This window comes from Myxocyprinus asiaticus, chromosome 40 (genome assembly GCF_019703515.2).
Source record: "Myxocyprinus asiaticus isolate MX2 ecotype Aquarium Trade chromosome 40, UBuf_Myxa_2, whole genome shotgun sequence".
NCBI classification, from domain to species: Eukaryota; Metazoa; Chordata; class Actinopteri; order Cypriniformes; family Catostomidae; genus Myxocyprinus; species Myxocyprinus asiaticus.
Window position 1 is genome coordinate 28,532,367 of NC_059383.1, and position 27,927 is coordinate 28,560,293.

Genomic DNA, 27,927 nt, shown 5'->3' on the forward strand with positions numbered 1-27,927 from the left:
CTCCAGCATGATAATGCCACCAGCCATACTGCTCGTTCTGTGCATGATTTCCTGCAAGACAGGAATGTCAGTGTTCTGCCATGGCCAGCGAAGAGCCTGGATCTCAATCTCATTGAGCACGTCTGGGACCTGTTGGATCGGAGGGTGAGGGCTAGGGCCATTCCCCCCCAGAAATGTCCGGGAACTTGCAAGTGCCTTGGTGGAAGAGTGGGGTAACATCTCACAGCAAGAACTGGCAAATCTGGTGCATGAGGACCTCCTCCATGAGGAGGAGATGCACTGCAGTACTTAATGCAGCTGGTGGCCACACCAGATACTGACTGTTACTTTTGATTTTGACCCCCCTTTGTTCAGGGACACATTATTCCATGTCTGTTAGTCACATGTCTGTGAAACTTGTTCAGTTTGTCTTAGTTGTTGAATCTTGTTCTTACAAATATTTGCACATGTTAAGTTTGCTGAAAATAAAAGCAGTTGAAAGTTTTTTTTTTTTTTGCTGAGTTTAGATATTTGAGTTATGAGCCCAAAACTTCACATTTCAAGCAATACTAAATCAAGTTCATTCCAGTAATGTCATCATTAGGGCTCACACATTTGCAGCCACATTTGTTGTGCAGATGCCACTTTGATATTAATGTCTAATGCAATTCAATTCATACATTTTTTTAGTGTGACTTAAGTCCCAAAGTACTTTTTGGGGCCACTGTATAACTTAAAACATATCAAACAGCTATTGCTGGTCTGTAGTTTTTGTAAACATATTTTGGGCAACAAACACTATACCTGCTTAAATTACAAATAATTACAGACAACAGCCAAGAAAGTGATGTTTTCTTGGCAGTGTTGTTTGAAAGCTCCAAATTATGTCTCATTTCCATTCCAGATATGAAAGCAACATTAATCAAGGAGAAAAATAATCAAAACAAACACCAATCTGTAGTGCAAAACATTGAAGACGGTTTTATTTTTGTCATTCACAGTTAACACAAGCAACTGCTTTAAGAACCTTTTCCAAACAACCCTGCCTTCCCTCCCCCAAACTTTCATCTCCAGAGATGGAGCTCAGATTCATACGTTCCTTTAATTTCAAACTGATTGTACCTTGTGTCTTGTTAAGTCATAGTTCCTGTTGTTAGCATTAAAAGAGGATTGTTGTGTACATGCTCTTAGATAGCAAGGTAGAAGGAACAGCAGAGACTTCAAGGGGACAACAGGATTTGGTTACAATTCATAAATGACATCTTTGACTGTCATCTTGGCTATCTTGTGGAGATTCGGTGTCATTTTACACTGTCTACTTGGTGTTATACAGTTCTCATCACTACGGTCCACCCACTTTCAGCTTAGACCTTCCTGATAAAACAAGCCAACCAATAAAGAACATTTGTCTCGTATTTACCCCTCTAACTGATATGGAAATAAATATAAGAATAGATAGGCTTGAGTAATACAACAAAACCAGAACATATAAACATATAGAGAATATTGTCATTGTCTTATTGAGTATTTGGCACTCAAAGCGCAAAATTAGTAATAATATTCAAAACAAATGCAGTGCATTGAAGTGAGAGGGTTAAAGACAGGTTACCAAAGCTGGTAAGTCATCAAAAACCACACCTGTGCCAGGACGTGGCAGAACGAATACAAACAAGGTTAAGAAAAGTTTGTTATCCAGTTCATGAATACAGTTTTGGTGGAACTCACGAAAAGCATGTATTTCTATTCACATTATTAGTTATCCCGTACTGCAGAGCTGTAAGGGAGTATGAATTATGATATTGACCTCGAGACTGAAGATTGGTATTGTCAAACAGAACTGACTCATGTTTGACTGTTATTTGAAAAGTGACTGTTAGGATAAGGTTTGATGATGGCCAACATGTAGATTTTAATTACAATATCTCCAAAGGGATTATAGAAAGATAAAATTCTTACGGCCAAAGTGTACTTCGGTTTTCTGCGTACTGCTATGTCTTGTGCACAGAGTGCGTGGCGCAAATTTCATCATCAACTAAGCACGCGCGTACTGTCCGTGTGCAGTGCTGTTTTTCATTAATGCGAACAGTCTGCATCTGTAAATGCACCCGTCAATAACTGTGCTAAAGAGTATCACAAGGCAGTTGTAGTGTCTGACAAGCATGTGTCAAATGCATCAGTAAGGTCTTGCTGTCAAAAGAGTACGCTTTGAAAAGCTGAGCACTCGATTGGCGGCTAGATGGATCGGCATGTGGGAAAACGAAGTTTGACTGTAGTTGTGGCCAGGGGTAGTACTAGGTTGTGATCTATGTGGGGGCATTTTGACCTTTAGGGTGGGCAATAGGGTCCCGCTTGGTCGTTTTGCCGTCCGACTGGGGGTGGGGAGGAGGGGGTTTGCACAAGGAAAATCTAGGGGGGCAAAGCCCTCCCAGCCCCCTTTTAGACCCAGCCATGGTTATGGCCTATGATAAGACCACTTTTATGGCCATTGTTTGGGGGGGGGGATCCTTTTAACTACAATGTCAAAGTTTTAAAAAATGCCAGGACTTGGAAAAAAGTCCTGGCATTTTAATTACAATGTTAAAGTTTAAAAAAATGCCAGGAATTGGAAAAAAAAACTTGGTGAGTGGCTGGTAATACTCTCCCCAAAATCAACTTAAAATGCTGTTTGTCGTATAAAAGCAAGAGGGCAAAAAAATAAATAATTAAAAAAATTCTATTCATATAAACAGCTCCTCAAAACACGTCGGACCATCCTCTTACAGTAGCTGTAACATTTAGAGTCCACTTCCCAGACCCAGTTTAAGTCTAGTCCATGACTACAAGGGTTTTTCCATGATGAATAAGAACTGCAATTTAACCCAGAATTAGTCTTAGCCTGAGTCTGGGATACAAGCCATCATTTTCATACCACTGGTGGGCTCTCATATACATCATACACACAAACAGACATCATACATACACACACACAATAACACTGTAAATAAACACATGATTTCAGCACATGAAAATGCACTTGACTTGGCATGTCTCATGGTAAAACCTGATGTGATTGTTTATAAAAAGAAACACTGACTCCTGCATGGCACAAAAAGAGAGATCCACCAACTGGTTTCCAAGCAAACATTCAGAGTTGGGAAGGTGTAAGCCCTGTATGTTCACTACAACATAATTAATAATATTGCTTCTAATAGAATAAACTCAAAGCTTCCATGTGCTGCAACAGTAACTTGGTTCTTTTAAAGGGTGCTGATAAATTAGCAAAACAACAATAAAAGATGTAGCAGTGTCATTTATGGTGGCAAATAAAGTGGGCTCGCTAAAAGTCATAGGGCCTCATTCACGAAACACGAGCAGAACAAAATAGTGCAAAATATTCATGAATCCCACGTCAATTGTTCTATCAGATTGAATGTGATAATTTACTTCAAAATAGTTTTATGAATGATTTTAGTCCATGCTTTCCACTTTTCCAGTTTTGCTGATTTATTGGCTCCAAATCCTGTTGTCTGATTGTGGAAATAAGACAGATAACACTGAGAATTAAAAGAGTCTTGCCTTACACTCTAGTATCTAAATTGTCGCATCTCCCCACACACCACGTCTGATTTAGACTTCCTCTACTTTCTCTCATGTCTCTCTTTCAATGTTTTCCATAACTTTAGCTGTGCTCCTGGTGACCTTCATTATAGTCTATGATTCTTAACGGTTGCTGTCTGGGTCGCTCTGGGCATCTTGAGCCGAATGTATCTCGGTAATTGGCTCTCTGAGCATCAGGCTGAGCTTCTTTAGCAGTTGTGATGAGCGTGAATCTCTGCGCAGAGGTTGAGCTGGGAGCACTGGGCGTACTCTTCGCTGTCGGCTCCACACAGAGCTCAGTCTTCAGGCCCTGTGATAGGCCAGTGAGACGTGGAGGAGGGTCTTCGTCCTCATCGCACTGGCTCTCACTTTTGTTGCGGAACAGCTCTCGCGCTCGCATGCCAAGAAAGCTCTTGGCGCTGGGGTAAGAGCCTACAGTGAGGGGGGTGTCAGTGGGTACCAGGGGCCCTGGGGGCCCCAGTGGGGAATGAGGACGGAGTGGGGGCGGTTCCACTAGGACAGGTGGGGGGGTGTTTCGATTGCCGTTTACAGAGGTGGACAAGGACAGGCTGGTCTTCGGGCGCCCTGTTGATAAAGTGCAGCCGTTGCCGCGTGGAGACAGAGTTGACTTGTCGTCCTCTTTGGTGGATGTTTTCATTGGCCTGTCCACCACGATGACACTGTGAAACCAGAAACAGTGTTTGTGATTGTTACAGTTATTTTGAGTGTTAACAATCAAAATATTTTTATGTATTTAATACTCTGATATCAAGGACAGATTGTGCCAAGATCTTTAACCTAGGACATCATGAATTCTTTATTAAACTTTAATTACTGTATGTTGCTAGAAAATAATGAAATCACACAAAAGAGAGAAGAATTATGCACTATTTATGCCCAACATTTTCGTAACAGGGTTACCAAACAATTGTGAATCTCATAATATACAATGTAAAGTAAAACTTCACACGATTTAATATTTGTCTGGTTTCTCTCCCAACCCTATAATCTGATCGAAAAATATACAATATACACATTTTTTAAAGTATAATATATATATATATATATATATATATATATATATATATATATATATATATATATATATATATATCACACACACACACACACACACACACACACACACACACACACACACACACAGTATAAATGTTTTTCTTTCAGCTTCATGTCACTCTTTCTGATGAATAATGAAAAACTTTTGTAAAAAAAATATATATTGTTTTGTTATTTTCTGTATACATTATGTATACATGCTGTGTAAATTTACATTTCGTGTAGAAATACATAAAATATTTTAATTATATACATATAAAATATCCAAAAAATAGATTAAATATAAAGTGACACTGCTTGCAGGAGCAATATTAAAAGAATAGCCCACCCAAAATACAAATTTTATCATCAATTACCCTCAAGTCATTATGCCATTTGGCATTTTTCATCCTTGGAAGTAGGGCTGGGCGATATGTCTTAAAATTATATCTCAATATTTTTCAGCCTATTGACAATATTCGATATATATCTAGATAATTATGTATTTGCTTTAAAATGGCTCAAAATTTTAATCAGAGGAACCATCATTTCATCCAAACAGCCATTGTAGCCAAGTAGATTCAATATTTTAAAGATATTAAGTAAAAATCTAATAATTAGTTTTTATTAAATAAACACAAGGGAGAATGAAACTCAATCATATTCATTGATTTGCAATTTATATTTATATTTCATACACAATGACACATAGAAGCTTAATAAAAAGCTTTATTTACCTTTATATGTTTTTACTAATACATTTTTGTGAATGAACAAGGTTTGCAAAGCTACTTCACTGACTTATTTTTGAAACCCCTGTTGAACATTGCATAATACTAAATTATTATCATGAGACACGTCAAGTTGATTATTATAATATAATGCTGAATTATCATTATTATTCTGATTATTAGATTTGCATTACACAAAAGTAATATATTTCTGTCCAGTTTACTTCACCTCAACCTGATGCTTTTATTTTGACACCGAAAGTGCTGTCGTATTTACTCAACTTCACAAGGAGCTTTTATTTCAACACAGAAAAGGCAAGTGTATTTGACAGTTTTCAATGTTCCGCATTTCCTGAAACGCTGTAATCTCTTATTCTGTTATTCTGTGCCGTGTTTGTAGATTTGTATAATAACTTGTAGTGGTTTCTAATGTTTGGAACTGTGCAAATGCTTGAACCTGCATTACTTTGATTTCACAGTGCATGTGAATTGATCTGAGAGCACCACCATGCACGTGCACACAGATCAGCACGTCAACGGTTTGTTCTGAAACACACACAGACCATCTATCTTTAAATCACAGCCTTTTGTGGATTAATAATCACATATCACCAACTCACAATTTGATGTTATTTTGAGTAACTGTGCAGCCCTGAAGGATTGTGAAATTAGTCTACTGATGCGTTCTTTTTGAAAATTAATGGCCAAACATTCACGATACTGGTCAATTTAACATCATCAGCAAAATGATCTCAATTATATCATTAATATTCAAAATCTCGCCCAACCCTACTTGGAAGACATGGATGAGGGATAAGAGATATTTATAGCAATACACAGTGAGCACACCATATAAGAAGAAATTGCAAACAGACTTCATTGGCTCTTTCGTGTATTGTTACCATGGCTAATTTGAGAATGTGAAAGTGAATATATTTGAGAACGGGTCAATCTTCCTATACCAAAGGAAGTGTGCCCCACATATTTAGAACCACTGCATTAAGGCATGATTTTCTGTCAAACTGTTTTGAAACAATGTACATTGTGAAAAGCGCTATGAAACAAAATGACCTGCCTATTAGAATGACAGTGATTTTGAAAGTACCTAGACTCTGCAGAACTGCTGGGATCAGTGGCGCCCTCTGCTGGTGTGGCTGAAGCAGTGGCAGAGGAGTCTTCAGTTTCCAGTCTGCTGTACAGTTGCAACAACTCAGTCTGCAGTGCAAGAGTTATACGCCGCTGGGCCTGATACCTGCTCTCAGAGGCCTGCAGCTCCCCTCTGAGAGACATAGAGTGAGATAGTGAGACAATGCTGAGGCTAGAATGGAAATGGAAGTACAGTATATTACACATAAAAGAATAAATGCAAAATATATTTGAGATAACCTCAAAGAATCAGCTGGCAATGATTACAAATAATTCACATATGTTCACATAAATTACATTTCATCTGATCACCAATCTAATCATCATTTTATCTCTTGTGGTCAAACAGCAGTTGTTTTGAGACAGATACAGAGCTCTCATACTTGGCTTGGGCCTTGACATCTTCTAGGAACCTCTTTTGTTCAACGATCAGGTGCTCTTTCTTGGAGAGTTGTGACTCCAACTCTGCCACTCTCTGCTGAGCGGCATCCAACTTTTGGTTCTGGAATAACAAACACTGCTTCAGACGTTCCGTCTCCTTCCCCCAAGATGTTTGCAGCATCTGCACCTCCTACAAGAGAGAATGGGAGAAATATTAAGAAGAAGAGATAGCGAGAGCGAGAAAATGACAATGAGAGCTGCAGTTATGCTAGAATGAAAGAGACGTTGGTCTTGTCATTGGACTGATGTGACATGTACTTTACCTTGCTAGTGTCTGGTCCGGTCTGCTGCAGCTCTTGAACACACAGTTTATGAGCTTCTCCCAAGAGCAACAGCTGTTTATTCAGAAAACTTAACTGCTGCTGAATACTTTCACTTGAGGATAACTGAGGAGAGAAGGAAGGGAATAGTGACATTTACCAATTCAAATACTGTTACACGACTCACACCATACACTAAATATTTAAAGGCGTTTTCCAGGTTAAGTGTAAGTTATGCTCGAAAACATTTGTGACACAGTTTGTTAATTAATAAATTTAAAAAAAAAAACATTTAGACTGGCCTCTCAGCTTGTACAAACAAACAGTATTACACTTACAATGAAAGTCTAGAAGGCAAGTTTGCAGCACTGCAAATCTATGTTTAAAATATATCACTTTTATGTTAAAATGCTGTGGTCATACTTTTATGACAGCTAGATATTTTTTAATTTTCAGTCCTGGACATAACCAGGAGGATTGGCTCTTTTTGGAGATTTAGGAGTCTGTAACTTTTCCTTACTTTGGAATTGAGCTGGTTCAGCAGATGTCCTGTGTGGCACACCTTGTTGTTCGCCCTCTGAAGCTCTGCCTCCATCTCGCCTATTTGCTTCTGGTATTCTTGTAGCTTACTCTGAATGGAGGGTCACAGATGCATATTAAAATATTATAGTAATTTTGCACTCTGCAGTGGCAGCCACAACAAAAAGGGAAAAATTGCACGACTTCAGAGACAATCATTTACATTCATTTATATTGGAATGTGTGTGCTTTTCTGCAAGCAACATTAATAATTAACCCTACAATGCCGTATGTATCAAATATATTGCACAATGTTTGATGGTTCCTGTTTCACTCTCTGTTCAAGCTGAAAAGCCCAAAAATGTATGGTAAGTTTCACATGTTTATGGTACCATCTAGTGATTATTTGTGAAAAAAAATGTGGTTTCAAATGTTTATATCAATCTATTTAAAATGGCTTCAAACTTGCGTGAAAAATGACTCTTATTTTGGGATAAATGATAGCTTATTTTAATAAAGTAAAAGTAATAGTAATAATTATATTGTCACTGATATTTTAAAATGAGCATTTGTGCTTGGTTAAAATTTTGAATATTATTTTATTGAAAAAGCCAGTTGAAATGACAGTACATGTATCAAATATGATACAATAGGCTTTTGAGGTATATCTCTCAAATCACCATTACATTACATTCATGCCCACTATAATTTGTATTTATTTTTTTTAAATCACAGAGCTTTGAAAATTCTGACATACATTTTATAAGATATTTAAAGTGTGAACAAATATTTCTGTGTATTTTTATATATATACAGCATGCTTTGTCATTATAAAGATCTCATTAATTTACATTACAATCTATTATGATGTCATCTTACCATAAGTTCCTGAGACTCAGCGAAAAAGGTTTTACAATTTCCCTTTAATATATGTCAACAGTGTTTGGTGCAGGGTTGCTCCGATAACAAAATTTTGGCTTTGGTACGATACCAGCCCTGGTACCTCGGTATCGATACTAACTCGATACTTAGGCAACAAATAAAAAAAATATGAAATTACACATAAAATTACTTGTCTAAAAGAACTGCATAAAGTCTTATAGGTACAAATTATGCCTTTCTGTTTTTGTTTTCTTTCTGATTTTTCTGGATTCCATGTTAAATGTTTTAAATGTTATGATCAAATTGTGTTTAATCAAATACATACTGTACAGCTTTAATCAAATGAAAATAAAATATTTTTGTGACAATATATATTTTTGATAAGAGCTTTACAGTATTAATGAAAACAATCTGATTACCTGAGGAAAAAGGCTGCCATGGCTGAATCACAACATGCTGATATTCAGTACACTTGCTTATGTGATGTTGCTTACAGATAATAATACTATAATATAACCATTTAATATTATATTATTGTTACTATGAGTATTATTGCGACTGCTTTGAATATTACACTTTTATACAGTAGTAATATTTTTCTGTCAAAATGTCTTCAATTTCACACAATCAGTTGAATAGAGCTCTCATTTCAGCAGGACTTTTATTTTGAAAAATCTTTGAAGTTCTTCCTGTTTGTGAAGTGTTCATTATATCAAGCTTCCCGCGACTCGCGAGCTGGAATCTCCGAGCTGCAATGGAGAAAGAGTTCATTTGAGAGTTCACGGCTGTTTATACACTAAACACACCTATCTATGGCTCAGCAGATGGATACTATTGGACAAACTACATGAAAATCAAGCATTAGTAGTGTGTTGCATTTGTGTGTGTGTTTGTGTGCGTGCCTGTGTGTGTGTGTGTGTGTGTGTGTGTGTGTGTGTGTGTGAAGGACAAGACAGGGCAGAGTGGCACCTCTTATTCATACTGTGGTGTGCAGCGCATGTGACTGTATATTATTTAATTTCATTTACACCCTGGTGCAAATAATGGTATATGCTATTTACACCCCAGTGCAAATAGTGGCAGATATTATTTGCACCCCAACCCCAGTGCTAATAATGGTAGATATTAATTGCACCCTGGTGCACATACTGTAGTGTCAGATGCTATGTGGACCCTGGTGAAAATAATGATATATGCAATTTACACCCAGTACAAATAGTGGTTAATATTATTTGCACCCAAACCCTGGTGCAAATAATGATAGATACTAATTGCACCCTACTATTTGCACTCATATTTAAATACTATCATACAGTCTGGGCATCACTGTAGTGTGTTTATTATGTTTATTTAGAGTCCCACAGACAAACTACATTAATCCTTACCCCTAAACCTAACCGTACCTTAGAAAAATAACCTTGGTTTTATGACAGTAAGAGCTTTGATTGTAGTGCCAGAAAAAGGCTATATAAATCTAACATTAATTCATTTCTTCAGTAACCATTTCGACAATTTTGAGCTTACTGGCATCAGCCAATAACCACACCCAGTTGGTTGATTAGCACAAGTGTTAGTTTCAAAGTCAACCAACAGCCTTGTTAAGTCAAGTTCTTCCCCCAAGGCCTTGTCAATAGATATGCACGTTTTACATTTTAAGTTTACGTCAAATATTTGTACATCATTTCCCCCAAATATTGAGTATCATTAGCTATCATTTAAATATATTTATTTATTGATTCTTATGGTTCTTTGTTGATTCTTATTATTCTTATTTATTGACAAATATTAACAAAAGTGTGTGTTTATGTAAGTCAATGAGAGAGTTGTGTGTGAATCACCTGTAACTCCTGATTTTTGGTGTAGTAGTCATCTCTGGCCTGCTGTAGTTGGCGTATCTGGCTATGCAGGTGTGTAACTACAGTCTCTCTGTCATCCCAGAGCTGCCTATATCTCTGCTGCTCCACCTGCAGGCTCTCTCTCAGAGACATGACATCCACATTCTGCAGGTTCAGCTGGGCTTTCTGCACACACACAAACATACACCGATCAGCCACAACATTAAAACCACCTGCCTAATATTGTGTAGGTCCCCCTCATGCCGCCAAAACAGCGCCAATCAGCATCTCAGAATTGCAGCGCCAATCCGCATCTCACCACAATTGTACAGAGCAGTTTTCTGAGTTACCATAGACTTTGTCAGTTCGAACCAGTCTGGCCATTCTCTATTGACCTCTCTAATCAACAAGGCATTTCTGTCCACAGAACTGCCGCTCACTGGATGTTTTTAGTTTTTGGCACCATTCGGAGTAATTTCTAGAGTCTGTTGTGCATGAAAATCCCAGGAGATCAGCAGTTCCAGAAATACTCAAACCAGTCCATCTGGCACCAACAATCATCTATGCAATTATCTAATCAGCCAATCGTGTGGCAGCAGTGCAGTGCATAAAATAATTCAGATTCGGGTCAGGAGCTTAAGTTAATGTTCACAACAACCATCAGAATGTGGAAACAATTTCATCTCGGTGATTTGGAACGTGACATGATTGTTGGTGCCAGATGGGCTGGTTTGAGTATTTCTGTAACTGCTGCACTGAATTTCACACACATCAGTCTCTAGAATTTACTCTGAATGGTGCCAAAAACAAAAAACATCAAGTGAGCAGCAGTTCTGTGGACAGAGATGCCTTGTTGATGAGATAGGTCAACAGAGAATGACCAGACAGGTTCAAACTGACAAAGTCTATGGTAACTCAGATAACCGCTCTGTACAACTGTGGTGAGAAGAATAGCACCTCAGAATGCTATTCTGAGATGCGGTTTGGTGCTGTTTTGGCGGCACGAGGGGGACCAACGCAATATTAGGCCAGTGGTTTTAATGTTGTGGCTAATCGGTGTACATACAACCAACTCTAATGGAACTCAATGAGGGATCTGCCTCTCTGTCTCCCTCAAGTGATCAACAAAGGTTTTGTCTGCTAGCGTTTCTCCTGGTTAGCATTTCACATTTTTTTCTGATGTTGTGGTGGAAGTGCTAAAAAGTTAAGCTAATATACAGCATTTGCTATTACATGTTAACTAGCATATAATAAACTATTTCAAGAAATGCTTAGTACAAATATTTATACACAAAAAAGTACTCTTCTCTTTATAAAAGAAGACCCGCTTTACCAAGCTTTATCTTTATCTGCCCTCTTTTTTGCCAACACAATTTTGCTATATATGCTAGAGCAGAGTTATGGGAAGTTACCATAGCATTATTCTGCTCATCGAGTGCGGTGGCGCTGATTATGCGGCGAAGCAGACGACGGTTACGGACAGCGTGCTGCTCTCGCTTATAGCGCTCGTACAGGAGCTGGTTGTGCAGCAGCAGCAGTTGACTACGCAGTGTGTGCAGCTCATCCAAGGGAGCAGAACCTGGACATGTGGAACAGAAAGACAAAGGGGGGGGGGGGGGAATTGAGGAAAAACAGAAAAAGATAGAAAGAATGAAGAAAGAAAGGAAGGAGCAAGTAAAAGGAGAGAAGGGGGAAGGTGCAAGTAAAGGAAGGAAAGAAGGAAGAAGCAAGAAAAGGGAGAAAAGGAAGGTGCAAGTATAGAAGAAGGAAAGAGCATGTAAAGAAGAAAGGAAACATCGAGTAAAGAAGGAAGGAGCAAGTAAAGGAAGGAAGGAAGGGAGCAAGTAAAGAAGGATGGAAGATAGGAAGGGAGCAAGTAAAGAAGAAAGGAATGAATGAATGGAGCAAGTAAAGAAGGAAGGTGCAAGTACAGGAAGGAGCAAGTAAAGAAGGAAGGAAAGAGCAAGTAAAGAAGGAAGGAGCAAGTAAAAAGGAAGGAAAGAAGGAAGGAGCAAGTAATGAAGGAAAGAAGGAAAGGAAGGAAAGAAGGAAGGAGCAAGTAAAGAAGGAAAGATGGAGCAAGTAAAAAGGAAGGAAAGAAGGAAGGAGCAAGTAAAGGAAGGAAGGAAAGAGCAAGGAAGGAAGGAATAGAGAATAAGGGGAGAAAAAAAATGGAGAAAGAGAAAGAAAAAGACAGAAAGTTATAGTCCAAGCAAATATCATCACTGACCAGATTAACCAAAATGCATCTTTACTCAGAACGTGATCACAAATAAATGAATCCTTTTTCTAAGCCACTCATATGACGAGAGTCTTCATCTCATGTGAGTGTACATTTTAAACATAATTTCAAAAGAACTATTCATTTCTTTAGGTGTGAAATTTTGTGGGGGAAAAAAAAAATTGTTCTTTAACCTTTAAAAGTTGGGTCATTTGTCACTATGACAAGGAGGAGGGTGTGGCCAGACCGTGAGGTTGCACAGCCGGCGCAGAGTCACCTAATCAGCCGGGAGAGGGATAAAAACGAGCCAGGGTGCCAGTAGAGAGGGAGAAACACGGCCGCTGTGTGTGCGCGCATCTATGTGTTTTGTTATGTTTCTGTTCTTTTACTTTATTTAAGTTATGTTGACTCTTCTGCTGGTTCCCGCCTCCTCCTTGCCCATCCTGAACCCATTACACTGGTACCAAAACCCGGGAAGGAGGAGGAATGCGCTGTCCTGGAGTCCTCGCCGCTGCCGTCCACCAGGGGAGGAGTCGTGGCCGTCCGCCAGGGGACGTAGGAGACACTGCCGTCCGCCGGGAGTCGGAGGAACCACTGCCATCCACCAGGATGGGGAGGAGCCATTCCATCCACCAGGGTTCGGAGGACTCGCTGCCATCAGCTGGAGGAGGAGCGGCTGTCGTCTGCCAGAGGGCGAAGGAGTGGCTGAGGACCAGGCGACAGCGTGTCTGGAGACCGGTGAGCTAGTTTTTCTCTCTCTCTCTTTGTCTCTACCCCTTGCCCTTTCCCTCTCCTCATCTCTCCCAGGGCTCCAGAGAGGTGGGGAAGACCTGCCGGCAGAAGGACGGCCAGAAGGGCAACACCTCCCCTCCAGGAAGAGAGGGGAGTACATCATGCCAGAGGTTTCCCCGGCCTGAATCGGACGGTGGAGGAGTGTGACGAGGAGAAGTGGGTGGCCGGGGTGCACGGCCGACACTGAGTCACCTAATCACCCAGGAGAGGCATTAAGATGAGCCAGGGGCTCCATTTCGAGAGAGAGAGAGAGACACACACATGCGGCTGCTGTGTGTGCGCACGAGTCTACGTGTTATGTTATTTTTCTGTTCTTTTACTTTATTAAAGTTATGTTGACTGTTCTGCTGGTTCCTGCCTCCTCCTTGCCCATCCTGAACCCGTTACAGTCACCAATTAGACCTCAACACTATTTCTCATTACTCTGAAAGCACTTCTATTCAACAAGCAGTAAATATGTGCTCATGCAGAGTTGTTTACCTCCAAAGTGTGTCCAGTCAGCTGACTTGCTTGGCAGGGGTAATCTGAGAGAGATTGTGGAAATGTTGGTAGAAAGGAAGGAAAAAACAGAGGGGATCGACAAGGTCAGTGGCAAAGTGACAATCATTTTGGACAGCTTTCCTGGCAAGAGATAGCCTTTCCGGACAGAATCCTCTCTGATCTGAGCCAAAGCACACCTAAATTTGTGTAAGACCTGTAACCCAACTAAATTATGTGTCCTCGAGAAAAGGCTGTGAATGCTGTAGGGCAGGGAGGAGAGGGCGAGAGAAGAAGCAAAGCTCTGATTTTATTCTGTTAACACAGGCTCTGCTGTTGTACTGTTGACTTATATGTGTGGCAGTGGATGTGAGACGAGACAATGCAGACAGTTGTGTGATAGCAAGTTATCGGGGTCAGGGCAAATCTACAACCAGTCTTACTTTAAGTTGTCTAGTTTGGAAAAAGTAAACTAGATTTTTACTTTCTACAATACATAGAAAATGTGAGTGGTGCTTGTCTGTGCAAACCTCATCACCACAATATTAGAGTGTTGTGGGTTGCTGCCAGGGTGTTCCTATGCAGATGCTGATTTTCTGAGTGGTTAACACATTGCTATGCAGTTGTTAGGGCGTTGTTAGGGCTTTGCTAGAGTGTTCTGGGTGGTTTCTTCAAGGTTCAAGTCTAAAGAGCCCACCCTTATCTTTGTGTTCTTTAACATTCTGGTCACTAGATATGATCAGGTTCTTCCTTTATTGTAAGTTTATGGGATTTATTAATTGTTTGACCAGGCAAAAATCATTAGTTTGGTCTCTTAGAAAAGTAACAATACACCTCTCCACAACAAATTGCACAATTTAAGCTATTATTCCATAGCACAAACACTTATTTATGTTACAGTCAAGGAATAGCCTCACCTCTTCAGCACTTTATCATGGGCATCGCTGCCCTGCTGCACGAGGCGATCCAGCACCTCCAATGGGGAGGCAGACACGACCCCCTCTACACCGTCTCCCTCCACTTGCTTGCCCACGTCACCTCTCTGAAACCTCACAATTTCTGAGGTCTTCCTTCCAATAAACAGGGAGGCCGCTCGGGGCAGGGCCATGTCAAAGAGAGCCTCATACGGCAGGGGTGGTGGTTTGCACGGGCTAGGGGACCACAAGCCGTATTTTTGGGCCTCGTCATCGGGTGCAGAGGGGCTTCGATGGGGGTGGCTGTGTGTTGAGTGCTCAATGGGCGTAAACACTGGTTGAAAGGTCCAGGGATGCTCCTGGGACGTGCCTCTGCTGACTTTGCCTCTGTCCCCGGGTGTGGTGTCAGCCTTGCCAGGCGTGGAGATGGCATTGCGAGGATCTCTCATCGAGCCAATGAGGGCAGAAGAGGGCAAGAGATTCTCCTGGGCTCCAGTCAGGGTCTCTGTGGTGCTGAAGAATGGCGAGTGAAAGCCACGAAGACCAACTAAATCCTGTTTGTCCTCAGTCAGCTTTAAAAGCTCCTCTGTAATGGCAGCTGAGAGGATGACACAGAAAAAAATGGGTGAAGACGCTTCAGATTTCATTCAGATTGGGAATGTATTTTAATTACTTTACAATCTAAAAATGACAGCTGTGTTTTTATATGGTTAGAAAAAAATGCCCCTAAAAATCAATACCAGGGGGCAAATATTTCCTCTTATTGGGCCTCATTCATGAAACTTTCATAAATATATATGTACATTTGGAGTTTATTTATGTGTAAAATGGACCTTCCTGAACACATTCCTCCAGAATCACAAACGCTGTGTACACCCCAAAATTTGTTTGTGAAATGTGTGTTTTAGTGAATTCCAAACATTAGTAAATAGGGCGCACGTGCACGTTTATTCACAATTATCATAATCCACGGCCATGAAAATGCCATTTAAGTCACTAGACTCCTAGTAAATGCTTTTAACACCTGTGGAAAAGTAATGAAATAGTTTTTATTAATGAATTGCATTCAAGAAAGTGAGAAATTTACTGTCATCGCATGTTTTTACTGTCATCTGTGGCTCTTTTGTGAAACAAACACTCCAAGATGTCAATAAAAATAGTTTAACAAAGCTTCAGTGTAAAATATATTCAGTTCATGCCGGCAGTAGGATGTCCACCACCATTAACCTTCTCTGGTTCTGTTCCTTGACCAAAATGCTGTAAACGAATAAAGATTTGCAAGCTACGACAGTGTGCGTGCTTTTTCTATTTATTTTTTTTCTATTGTAAGCACCTGCCCGTGATATGTTTATTTATGGGTTTAACAGCATAAGCACTGACCATACGTTGTCATCTGAATGCGATATATCAATGCCTATACTGAAGTATGAAACCTAAATTATAGAGATCAAATTAAGGAACTGCACAAGCAGTCACATCAGGGGGTATTCATTTTTTCGAGATAATCAAACACAAACTGCCTTTTGCCACAAACTTTTCACCCATTGCCAAGCACTTCAAACAAACACTTACAATTAAGTATTCATGTATAATGTACATATACTGTATGAATGAATGAATGAATGAATGAACGAATGAATGGAGAAAAAAATAATTTAATAAAAAAGATAAATATTGAAAAGAAAAAAGTATATATAGAATACACAATTGTAACGTCTGTGTAAGATCAGTGATGGCTAATTACACTTTGTTTAAAAAAAACCCTTTTAGCCTTTTGACATTTGCATATAAATTACTGACCTGGCCTCCGCGTTTACATTTATATGGGTGCTAAATTGCAGATGGTCTTTATCACTATCAAAAGGATGCTAAAACAGGTCGCCTCTGGAGTGTCTCCATCAAGCTTCAAACACATTCCACAGAAAGGGGGGTGACCCCCGTGCCAGGCACCAGAGCAGTTGTCTGTCTCCAGTAATTCCAATACACGTCACACACACACCTAAAGACATTTTCTCTATTTAGGCCACAGTAAGCAGTTATAAATGTATCTGCTATATGCATGTGTCGTATGTATATTCCCCTATTATATTAACTTAGTTAAAACCCTTTACTTGTATTAGTTAGACGTTAAATGCCTATATTCAAGTGTATGAGTGTATCTCTGCGTTATTATCGTCTGGAGGTTACCTTCTTGGTATCAAAATGATCTTCTCTTTATTTCTCACACAATAATGTACACCATGTGATCGTGAAATGCATCGAACAATTCTTACTATGTTTTGAATTAAAAGCTGCACTAGCGGTCCAGATCAGCAATAAAATGCGAATGGGCCATAAACGGAGACAAAGGATGTCTCTCCCGCTCAAAATACATGCCTCTGATTGGCCACTCCACCCACAAAGTGGGTGCGGCAATGAACTATTAAAACTCCAGAACGCAGACTAATCATCGCTCAAAACTCTTCTTCTTGAGACCAACACACTCCAAAACTCTCCTCTTGAGTTTAACCTTCTGGCAGAGTTTACCTTCAAGTAACTTTGTGGATTTGCTGTGGACTTCTTCAACTCACTCCTAAAGAAATCGTCGAGAACCTCGTCTACCGCATCAAGACTCTTATTCAGCAACAAACCAATGCAAGTAACCATTTACAACTGATCAGATGCGTGTTTAAGTTTGAACCCCTTTTAAGGTGAATTGTGCCTCTGATGATTCTCATTTAGGTTGTGGTTAATTGATGTGAAATACTGCCATTCTTTGCTCTCTCTCTCCTTTCCTTACTTTCCTTCATTCTATATATGTATGTTTTGCTTAGTTTGTTTGTATGTTAGTTATAGTTTCATTTATTAAATCCCTTATATTCACAATTGATTGTCTCTGTGTTCCGCTCACAATTCAAAGTCACTGAATGTTGCTCCTTGCTACATGCTAAACTACTGCTAGCACTGTATAAGTAGGAAGGCTATTGTTCCTTGGCCAGGAAAGTAATCTTCCTAGAATTGATAAATAATTATATTGTCTGCTCGGTGGACGGACAGATCAAATAATTGTAATATCGATTCTGCTACAGTTAATTCTAAGATCTAATCTAAATATTTATTATTAATTATAACCAGTTATAATTAATTATAAATAATTCCCTTTTTAAGCTAATTTGCTACACAATAGACAATATATATATATATAAATACATACATACACACACATATATATACATACATACATCCACACACACACACACACATACGTAGTGCAAATCTAAATACAAATTAGTTACGTACAGTGCAAGGGAATGTAATGGCAGAAGAGGTAGAATGTGTTGGATAATAAAAAAAGACTAAGCTGTGTATTGCACATTAATTATTGCTCAAAGGGGCAGTTTTAACTGTTCATGAGATGGATAGCCTGGGGGGAAAAACTGTTCCTGTGCCTGACGGTTCTGGTGCTCAGAGCTCTGAAGCGTCGGCCAGAAGGCAACAGTTCAAAAAGGTAGTGGGCAGGGTGAGTGGGGTCCAGAGTGATTTTTCCAGCCTTTTTCTTCACTCTGGAAGTGTATAGTTCTTTCGTAGCTGAACCAAACCAGACAGTTGTTGAAGTGCAGAGGACAGACTCAATGACCGCTGAGTAGAACTGTATCAGCAGCGCCTGTGGCAGGTTGAACTTCCTCAACTGGCGAAGTACAACCTCTGCTGGGCCTTTTTCACAATGGAGTCAATGTGGGTCTCCCACTTCAGGTCCTGTGAGATGGTAGTGCCCAGGAACCTGAATGACTCCACTGCTGCCACAGTGCTGTTTAGAATGGTGAGGGGGGTCAGTGTTGGGGTGTTCCTCCTAAAGTCCACTATCATCTCCACTGTTTTGAGCATGTTCAGCTCCAGTTTGTTTTGACTGCATCAGACAGCCAGCTGTTTAACCTCCCTTCTTCTGTATGCAGACTCATCATCATCTCGGATGAGGCCGATGACAGTGGTGTCGTCTGCAAACTTCAGGAGCTTGACAGAGGGGTCCTTGGCGATGCAGTCATTATATATATGTATATATATATATATATATACACACACACACATACTATAAACAGTTGAAGTCAGAAGTTTACATACACCTTAGCCAAATACATTTAAACTCAGTTTTTCACAATTCCTGACATTTAATCGTAGAAAACATTCCCGGTCTTAGGTCTGTTAGGATCACTACTTTATTTTAAGAATGTGAAATGTCATAATAATAGTAGAGAGAATGGTTTATTTCAGCTTTCATTTCTTTCATCACATTCCCAGTGGGTCAGAAGTTTAAATACACATTTGTTAGTATTTGGTAGCATTGCCTTTACATTTTTTAACTTGGGTCATACGTTTTGGGAAGCCTTCCACAAGCTTCTCCCAATAAGTTGCTGGAATTTTGGCCCATTCCTCCAGACAGAACTGGTGTTAACTGTGTCAGATTTGTAGGCCTCCTTGCTCGCACATGCTTTTTCAGTTCTGCCCACAAATTTTCTTTTGGATTGAGGTTAGGGCTTTGTGATGGCCACTCCAATACCTTGACTTTCTTGTCCTTCAGCCATTTTGCCACAACTTTGGAGGTATGCTTGGAGTCATTGTCCATTTCGAAAACCCATTTGCGACAAAGCTTTAACTTCCTGGCAGATGTCTTGAGATGTTGCTTCAATATATCCACATAATTTTCCTTCCTCATGATGCCATCTATTTTGTGAAGTGCACCACTCCCTCCTGCAGCAAAGCATCCCCACAACATGATGCTGCCACCCCAATGCTTCACGGTTGGGATGGTGTTCTTCAGCTTGCATTCTCACCCTTTTTCCTTCAAACATAACGATGGTCATTATGGCCTTTTTGTTTCATCAGACCAGAGGACATTTCTCCAAAAAGTAAGATCTCTGTCCCCATGTGCACTTGCAGTGGCTTCTTCTTTGCTGAGCAGCCTTTCAGGTTATGTCGATTTAGGACTAGTTTTACTGTGGATATAGATACTCATCAACCCGTTTCCTCCAGCATCTTCACAAGGTAATTTGCTGTTGTTCTGGGACTGATTTGCACTTTTCGCAGCAAACTACGTTCATCTCTAGGAGTCAGAATGAGTCTCCTTCCTGAGCGGTATGATTGCTGCGTGGTTCCATGGTGTTTATACTTGCATACTATTGTTTGTACAGATGAACGTGGTACCTTCAGGCATTTAGAAATTGCTCCCAAGGATGAACCAGACTTGTGGAGGTCCACAATTTTTTTCTGAGGTCTTGGCTGATTTCTTTTGATTTTCCCATGATGTCAAGCAAAGAGGCACTGAGTTTGAAGCTGGGCCTTAAAATACATCCACAGGTACACCTCCTATCAGAGGCTAATTGGCTAATTGTCTAAAGGCTTGACATCATTTTCTGGAATTTTCCAAGCTGCTCAAAGGCACAGTTAACTTAGTGTATGTAAACATCTGACCCACTGGAATTGTGATATAGTCAATTCAAAGTTAAACAATCTGTCTGTAAACAATTGTTGGGAAAATTACTCATGTCATGCATAAAGTAGATGTCCTAAACGACTTGCCAAAACAGTTTGCTAATATTAAATCTGTGGAGTGGTTAAAAAATGAGTTTTAATGACTTCAACCTAAGTGTATGTAAGCATCTGACTTATATATTGTATATATTGATATTTTTTTTTTACACGTCTATCAAAATATAAAGCAAAAAAAGAACACAAATCATTGCCTGAAAGAACACAAAATGTTTGAATGTCTTGCACAAAATTGACGTGGTCGTGAGCAGGTGTACATTTTCTTCGTACTAACATTTTAAAAATCCAAACATTTACATAAAATAACAGCTTTACGAATGACTTACACACAAAAAAAAGCTTGCGTTTCATGAATGTGGCCCAATAAACGGAACAGAATTGAACATTGCTTGTTAACCATCAGGCCATGGGACAAGGGTATAGTTGCAGAGCAAAAACAAAACTCAACTGGAATGAAGCAACTACGAAATAGCATTAAATCTTGTTTGATCTCTTGTCAGAGATAAAAATGACTGCTGAATAAGACAGCGATGCTCTCGTTCTTACCGTCCTCCCGCTCCTTCTCGATTCTCATTTGCTCTTGTTCCTTCATGAAGGCAGAGAGCTCAGTCAACGTCATGGGCATGTTGTCACTTCTGCCATCTGGATCAGACAACAAAAAAGACTTACCATTACAGCTCAGTATTCTTGATTGTAAACCATGCAAACATTAAGTAAGGGATAATGTACAATCAGCAAGTCATAAATCGCAAAATAAATCCAGACAAGGTGAGAAAGGTCTTGTATCACACAGAAGGTGGTTTGTGGTAGTGGGAGCATGGTCGACCGCCGGCTTGTGAATGGAGAGCGAGATTGGGAGATGAGAACGGTAAGGATCATCACCTGTCAATGATCGTCTCTAACAGCTGTTTGTCATTGCAGTGAGAGTGGAGACAGAGTTAAAAGCTCTGCATCAGGGTGACGTAAGGGAGGGGGAAGTCTCGGGTTTCCCAGCCCTTAGAGGATTCCCTGCCGGGGATTTCCCTCTGGAGAAGACACAAGACCCTTAGGCACGCCCTCGACCAAGTGAAAGTGATTGATGGTCAACGTCTTCAGCCAGACATCGCACTCTCATATCCATATTTTTCTATTATAAATGAATGAATGCATTTATATTGCGCTTTTTTGGACACTACACTCAAATTGCTTTACACAGTGAACAGGGGACTCTCCTCAACCACCACCAGTGTGCAGCATCCACCTGGATGATGCGACGGCAGACATAGTGCACCAGTACGCTCACCACACACTAGCTATTGGTGGTGAGGAAAGAGTTATAGAGCCAATTTATGGATGGGTATTATTAGGAGGCCATGATTGAGAAGGGCCAATAGGGGGAATTTGGCCAGGACACCGGGGTTACACCCCTACTCTTTTACGAGAAGTACCCTGGGATTTTTAATGACCACAGAGAGTCAGGACCTCGGTTTAACATCTCATCTGAAGGACGGTGCCTTTTTACAGTATAGTGTCCACGTCACTATACTGGGGCATTAGGACCCACACAGACTGCAGGGTGAGCACCCCCCGCTGGCCTTCCTAACACCTCTTCAGCAGAAACCTTAGTTTTCCCCAGGAGGTCTCCTATACAGGTACTGGCAAGGCTCAACAATGCTTAGCTTCAGTGGGCAACCGGTCTTGAGCTACAGGGTGATATGGCTGCTGTTAATGATTGGTTGTATCGAGTGATGCAGGATGCTCAGGCAAGAAGGCACAACCCAATTGTTGATTCCGAAGAACCGTCGAGAAATGTTATTCCAGACGGTGCATCATAATCCGATGGCTAATCACTTAGGGCGAGAAAAAACACTAAACCGTCTAATGGCCCGTTTTTATTGGCCGGGCATTCACAGGGATGATTGCAGGTGGTGTGCGGCATGCCGTGAATGTCAGCTGGTGAATCCACCGGCCACCCCAAGAGCGCCTTTGCGCCACTTCCTTTGATCGAGGTCCCCTTCGAAAGAATTGGTATGGACCTCTTCGGGCCATTAGAATGAATAGCAAGCGGACATCGCTTTGTGTTTGTTCTGGTGGATTACGCAACGCGATATCCGGAAGCAGTGCCTCCACGCACCATTTCAGCACGTAGTGTTGTGGAGGCACTCTCCAGAATTATCACCCAAGTGGGGATTCCGAAAGAAATCCTCACTGATAAAGGCACTACATTCATGTCACGTACACTATGCGAGCTGTACAAATTATTGGGAATTAAATAGATTCTGACAAGTGTGTAACACCCACAAATGGACGGCTTGGTCGAACGGTTTAATAAAACCCTGAAAAACATGATTCTCAAGTTCGTGCATGAAGATGCTCAGAATTGGGATAAGTGGCTTGAACCCCTTTTATTCGCAGTACGAGAGGTCCCGCAAGCCTCCACGGGGTACTCCCTGTTTGAATTATTGTATGGGCGTAAGCCTCGCGGTGTCTTAGACGTCGGGAGTGAAAGCTGGGAGGAGGGACCTTCAAACAGCAAAAATGAAATTCAATATGTTCTTGACCTGTGAGCAAAACTCCACACATTGGGACAGCTATCACAGGAGAATTTGCTCCAGGCTCAAGAACATCAAAACAGGCTGTATAACAGGGGAACCAGGCTACGGGAATTTACACAGGGAGATAAAGTCCTTGTATTACTACCCACATCAAGCTCTAAATTGCTCACAAAGTGGCAAGGGCCCTTTGAGGTCACACAGCGAGTCGGGAAGTCAATTATAAGGTTAAATGAACAGATGGGGTGGAGCACTGCAAATTTACCACCTCAACCTCTTAAAACCATGGAGTGAGGTGGTCCCTGTGTATTTGGCGACGGTGGTTCCGGAGAGGGAGGCTCGGGCCGAGATGAGTGTAAAAGCAAATCGAGGCAATCTGGTCACTTGCGGAGACCACCTCTTACCGTCACAATCACTGACGTGGCCCGGTTGTAAAGAGAATTATCTGATGTGCTCTCGGGCCTTCCCCGTCGTACGAACCTCATTGAACACCATATCGAAACAACCCTAGGGGTAGTGGTACGCAGTCGTCCCTACCGAGTACTGAGCATGAAAAAAAGTGCTCCAGGAAGAATTAGAGGCCATGCTCGATATGGGGGTAATAGAAGAATCCCACTGTGACTGGGCCAGCCCAGTAGTGCTGGTTCTGAAGAACGATGGCTCGGTCTGGTTCTGTGTGGATTATAGAAAGGTCAATGTGGTGTCTAAATTTGACACATATCCAATGCCTCGTATTGATGAACTGCTCGATCGGTTGGGCGCGGCTCATTTTTATCCAACACTGGATAAAAGGAATATTGGCAAACCCCCTTAACACCAATGTCCCGTTAGAAAATGGCCTTCTCCACACCCTTTGGTTTACACCAATTAGTGACCCTTCCTTTCAGTTTGTTTGGGGCCCTGACTACGTTTCAGCACCTTATGGATTGAGTCCTCAGATTGCAGACTGTGAACACCGCTGCCTATTTGGATGGCATCATTATATACATTAATGATTGGCAGCGGCACATGCAGCATCTGAGGGCGGTTCTGAGGTCGTTGCTGTGGTGGGCAGGACTCACGGCAAACCTCAAGATGTGCACAACTGGACGGGTGGAGGTATGGTATCTGGGGTTCCACTTGGGTCAAGGGCAGGTGCGTCCCCAAATTGATAAGACCGCAGCGATTGCGGCCTGCCTGAGACCCAATACCAAAAAAGGAGGCAAGACAGTTCATGGGGCTGGCTGGCTACTATAGAAGGTTTGTGCCTAATTATTCGGACGTCACCAGCCCACTGACTGACCTCACTAGAAAGGGAGCCCCAGACCCGATCCAGTGGACGAAGCCATGCCAACAGGCTTTTATACAGGTGAAAGCTGCGTTTTGAGGTGGGCCGTTGTTACATCATCCTGATTTCTCTCTCCCTTTTGTTTTACAGACCGATGCATCAGACAGAGGGTTGGGAGCCGTGTTGTCCCAGCGGGTCAAGGGGAGGAGCGCCTGGTGCTGTACATCAGTCAGAAGCTCTTGGCTAGAGAGGTGAGGTACAGCACCATTGAGAAGAAGTGTCTGGCCATCAAGTGGGCGGTCCACACCCTTCGGAATTACCTCTTGGGACGGGTTTTCACTCTCTGTTCAGACTACAACACGCTCCAGTGGCTCCATTGCATGAAGGATACCAATGTGCGGATCAACCGTTGGTATCTGGCTCTTCAGCCGTTTAAGTTCGAGGTAATCCATAGGCCAGGGAAGCAGATGGCTGTCACGGACTTCCTCTCTAGGAATGGCGGGGGAGTACTGGGCAGGACAGATGGCTCCCTGGCCTGAGTCGGGCGTGGGGGTATGTGGTAGTGGGGGCGTGGTCGAGTACCGGCTTGTGAATGGAGAGCGAGATCAGGAGATGAGAACGATAAAGATCATCACCTGTCAATGACTGTCTCTAACAGCGGTTTGTCATTGCAGTGAGAGTGGAGACAGAGTTAAAAGCAAGCCAGACGCCAGTTGAAGGGACAGAGAGACCCGCACACACACCCGCTGAGCCTGTGTGGCATGAGAGTGTTTAAAGAAGAGTGGATAAAAGTTCTCTGTTAAAAATAAAATACCTTTTTGTTTTGGAATTCGCCAGCCCCCGCTTCCTCTTTGCCCTAACCACGAACCCCGTTACACGGTTATATTGCAATAATGAGGAATCATGTAATGAGGAAGCCAGTCATTATTGCAAAGCAACCTCTTGTATTACCCTGACTGTACATTATCCCACTTATTACACTGCTAATACACTATTACACTGCATGAAATATTGATATTATTACATTATGTGAGAAGAAAGAGACTACAGAGTGATACTTAGCTATGTAAGAATTTGGCTGCCTGAGACAAAAGTCAATTATGCAGTTTAATGCTCATTCTACAAAAAAAATATTTAACTTATGAATGCAATTGACCAATCAGAATGAAGTATTCCAGAAAGAATGATACTATATCCACTTTAAGGTCAGACCGTTGTCGTATTAAAATAATTCTTTGTGTATTAGCAAGGACTGACAACAGCACTTTCTTACCTCTGTGACTAATTGTTTCAGGCCTAATTTTCTCAAGTTCTCTGATTGACTCCTGCCTGACCAAGGCAGGTTTGGTGTGGTCCAAAGGTCTACCATCCTAAAAAGTTGAAGTACATCAGTTAAAGCACAGTTTATAATGAAACTACTCAAAGACTTCACTGATGTCAGAGCAGTTCTAACTTAAGGGATAGTTCACCCAAACATGGCAGTATGACATCATTTATTTCCATTGCATTATTTTTCCACACAATAAAAGAGAATGGTGACTGAGGCTTACATTCACAGGGTTGCTACATAGTTTTTAAAATCAAATGTAAGACTTTTTAAGACCTTTTTCAAGACCTGAACAAAAAAATGAATACCGTACCCCCATACCAAAACAAACCCACACAATCTCCAAATAAATCATGTATCACAGACTATTACTTAAACAGGCAGGGGCACACATTCAACATTGGCCTTAACATTGCTTACAGTGCATCCGGAAAGTATTCACAGCGCTTCACTTTTTCCACATTTTGTTATGTTACAGCCTTATTCCAAAATGGATTAAATTCATTATTTTCCTCAAAATTCTACAAACAATACCCCATAATGACAACGTGAAAGAAGTTTGTTTGAAATCTTTGCAAATATATTAAAAATAAAAAACAGAAAAAAAAATCACATGTACATAAGTATTCACAGCCTTTGCTCAATACTTTGTTGAAGCACCTTTGGCACCAATTACAGCCTCAAGTCTTTTTGAGTATGATGCTACAAGCTTGGCACACCTATTTTTGGGCAGTTTCTCCCATTCTTCTTTGCAGGACCTCTCAAGCTCCATCAGGTTGGATGGGGAGCGTCGGTGCACAGCCATTTTCAGATCTCTCCAGAGATGTTCAATCGGGTTCAAGTCTGGGCTCTGGCTGGGCCACTCAAGGACATTCACAGAGTTGTCCCGGAGCCACTCCTTTGTTATCTTGGCTGTGTGCTTAGGGTCGTTGTCCTGTTGGAAGATAAACCTTCGCCCCAGTCTGAGGTCCAGAGCGCTCTGGAGCAGGTTTTCATCAAGGATGTCTCTGTACATTGCTGCATTCATCTTTCCCTCGATCCTGACTAGTCTCCCAGTTCCTGCCGCTGAAAAACATCCCCACAGCATGATGCTGCCACCACCATGCTTCACTGTAGGGATGGTATTGGCCAGGTGATGAGCAGTGCCTGGTTTCCTCCAGACATGATGCATGCCATTCAGGCCAAAGAGTTCAATCTTTGTTTCTCATGGTCTGAGAGTCTTTCAGGTGCCTTTTGGCAAACTCCAGGAGGGCTGTCATGTGCCTTTTACTGAGGAGTGGCTTCCATCTGGCCACTCTACCATACAGGCCTGATTGGTGGAGTGCTGCAGAGACGGTTGTTCTTCTGGAAGGTTCTCCTCTCTCCACAGAGAAATGCTGGAGCTCTGTCAGAGTGACCATCGGGTTCTTGGTCACCTCCCTGACTAAGGCCCTTCTCCCCCGATCACTCAGTTTGGCCAGGCGGCCAGCTCTAGGAAGAGTCCTGGTGGTTCCAAACTTCTTCCATTTACGGATGATGGAGACCACTGTGCTCATTGGGACCTTCAATGCTGCAGAAATTTTTCTGTACCCTTCCCCAGATCTGTGCCTCGATACAATCCTGTCTCGGAGGTCTACAGACAATTCCTTGGACTTCATGGCTTGGTTTGTGCTCTGACATGCACTGTTAACTGTGGGACCTTATATAGACAGGTGTGTGCCTTTCCAAATCATGTCCAATCAACTGAATTTACCACAGGTGGACTCCAATCAAGTTGCAGAAACATCTCAAGGATGATCAGTGGATACAGGATGCACCTGAGCTTAATTTTGAGTGTCATGGCAAAGGCTGTGAATACTTATGTACATGTGATTTTTTTCGTTTTTTATTTTTAATAAATTTGCAAAGATTTCAAACAAACTTCTTTCACGTTGTCATTATGGGGTATTGTTTGTAGAATTTTGAGGAAAATATTGAATTTAATTCATTTGGGAATAAGGCTGTAACATAACAAAATGTGGAAAAAGTGAAGCGCTGTGAATACTTTCCGGATGCACTGTATAATGTTTTCCACATTTATCTCACATTAAAATTGGTTTATGTACCATTATATAAATAAATACAAATTAGAGGTTGACAAATATTGGATTTTGCTGATACAATCATGTGTTGAAAGAAAAGCAATTAATCTGCCAATAGTTTTCAAAATTGGCAGCCTTAGTATTTCCTTGGGGAGAGCCAGACAGAGGCTACAAGAGTCCAAATTGAATGAAATTCCAGATGCAGTTTATGGTGCAACCAAAATACCAATAACTAGGAGTAAAAAGCACAGAACTTTTATCTTTAAAGGCTGAAATACACCGGGAACTCTTATTTTGATATGTATGCACTTCACTGCTTCCACTTCACTGCTCATTCTAACAGATAAGGGAAATAAAATGTGATTTCCTACAATGATCTACAGCAGTGGT

General features: G+C 41.2%; 1 protein-coding gene across 3 annotated transcripts in view; it reads right to left on the minus strand.

Annotated features, from left to right (window-relative positions):
• Window positions 1-935: 935 nt before the first annotated feature.
• The window catches only part of LOC127431076 (hamartin-like), a 39,915-nt gene continuing 12,923 nt past the window's right edge, over window positions 936-27,927 (minus strand). For 2 of the 3 annotated variants that reach the window (XM_051681318.1, XM_051681319.1), the window contains exons 12-22: window positions 25,424-25,520; window positions 20,899-20,994; window positions 14,833-15,427; window positions 13,919-13,962; window positions 11,838-12,004; window positions 10,429-10,611; window positions 7,710-7,820; window positions 7,193-7,315; window positions 6,872-7,059; window positions 6,448-6,660; window positions 936-4,235 (exon numbers count right to left, since the gene is read on the minus strand). In XM_051681318.1, the coding sequence (XP_051537278.1) occupies window positions 3,638-4,235; window positions 6,448-6,660; window positions 6,872-7,059; window positions 7,193-7,315; window positions 7,710-7,820; window positions 10,429-10,611; window positions 11,838-12,004; window positions 13,919-13,962; window positions 14,833-15,427; window positions 20,899-20,994; window positions 25,424-25,520 (2,415 nt within the window). In that variant the 3' untranslated portion in view covers window positions 936-3,637. The remainder of the gene's footprint in view (window positions 4,236-6,447; window positions 6,661-6,871; window positions 7,060-7,192; window positions 7,316-7,709; window positions 7,821-10,428; window positions 10,612-11,837; window positions 12,005-13,918; window positions 13,963-14,832; window positions 15,428-20,898; window positions 20,995-25,423; window positions 25,521-27,927) is intronic. The other variant, XM_051681320.1, reaches the window with a different exon arrangement.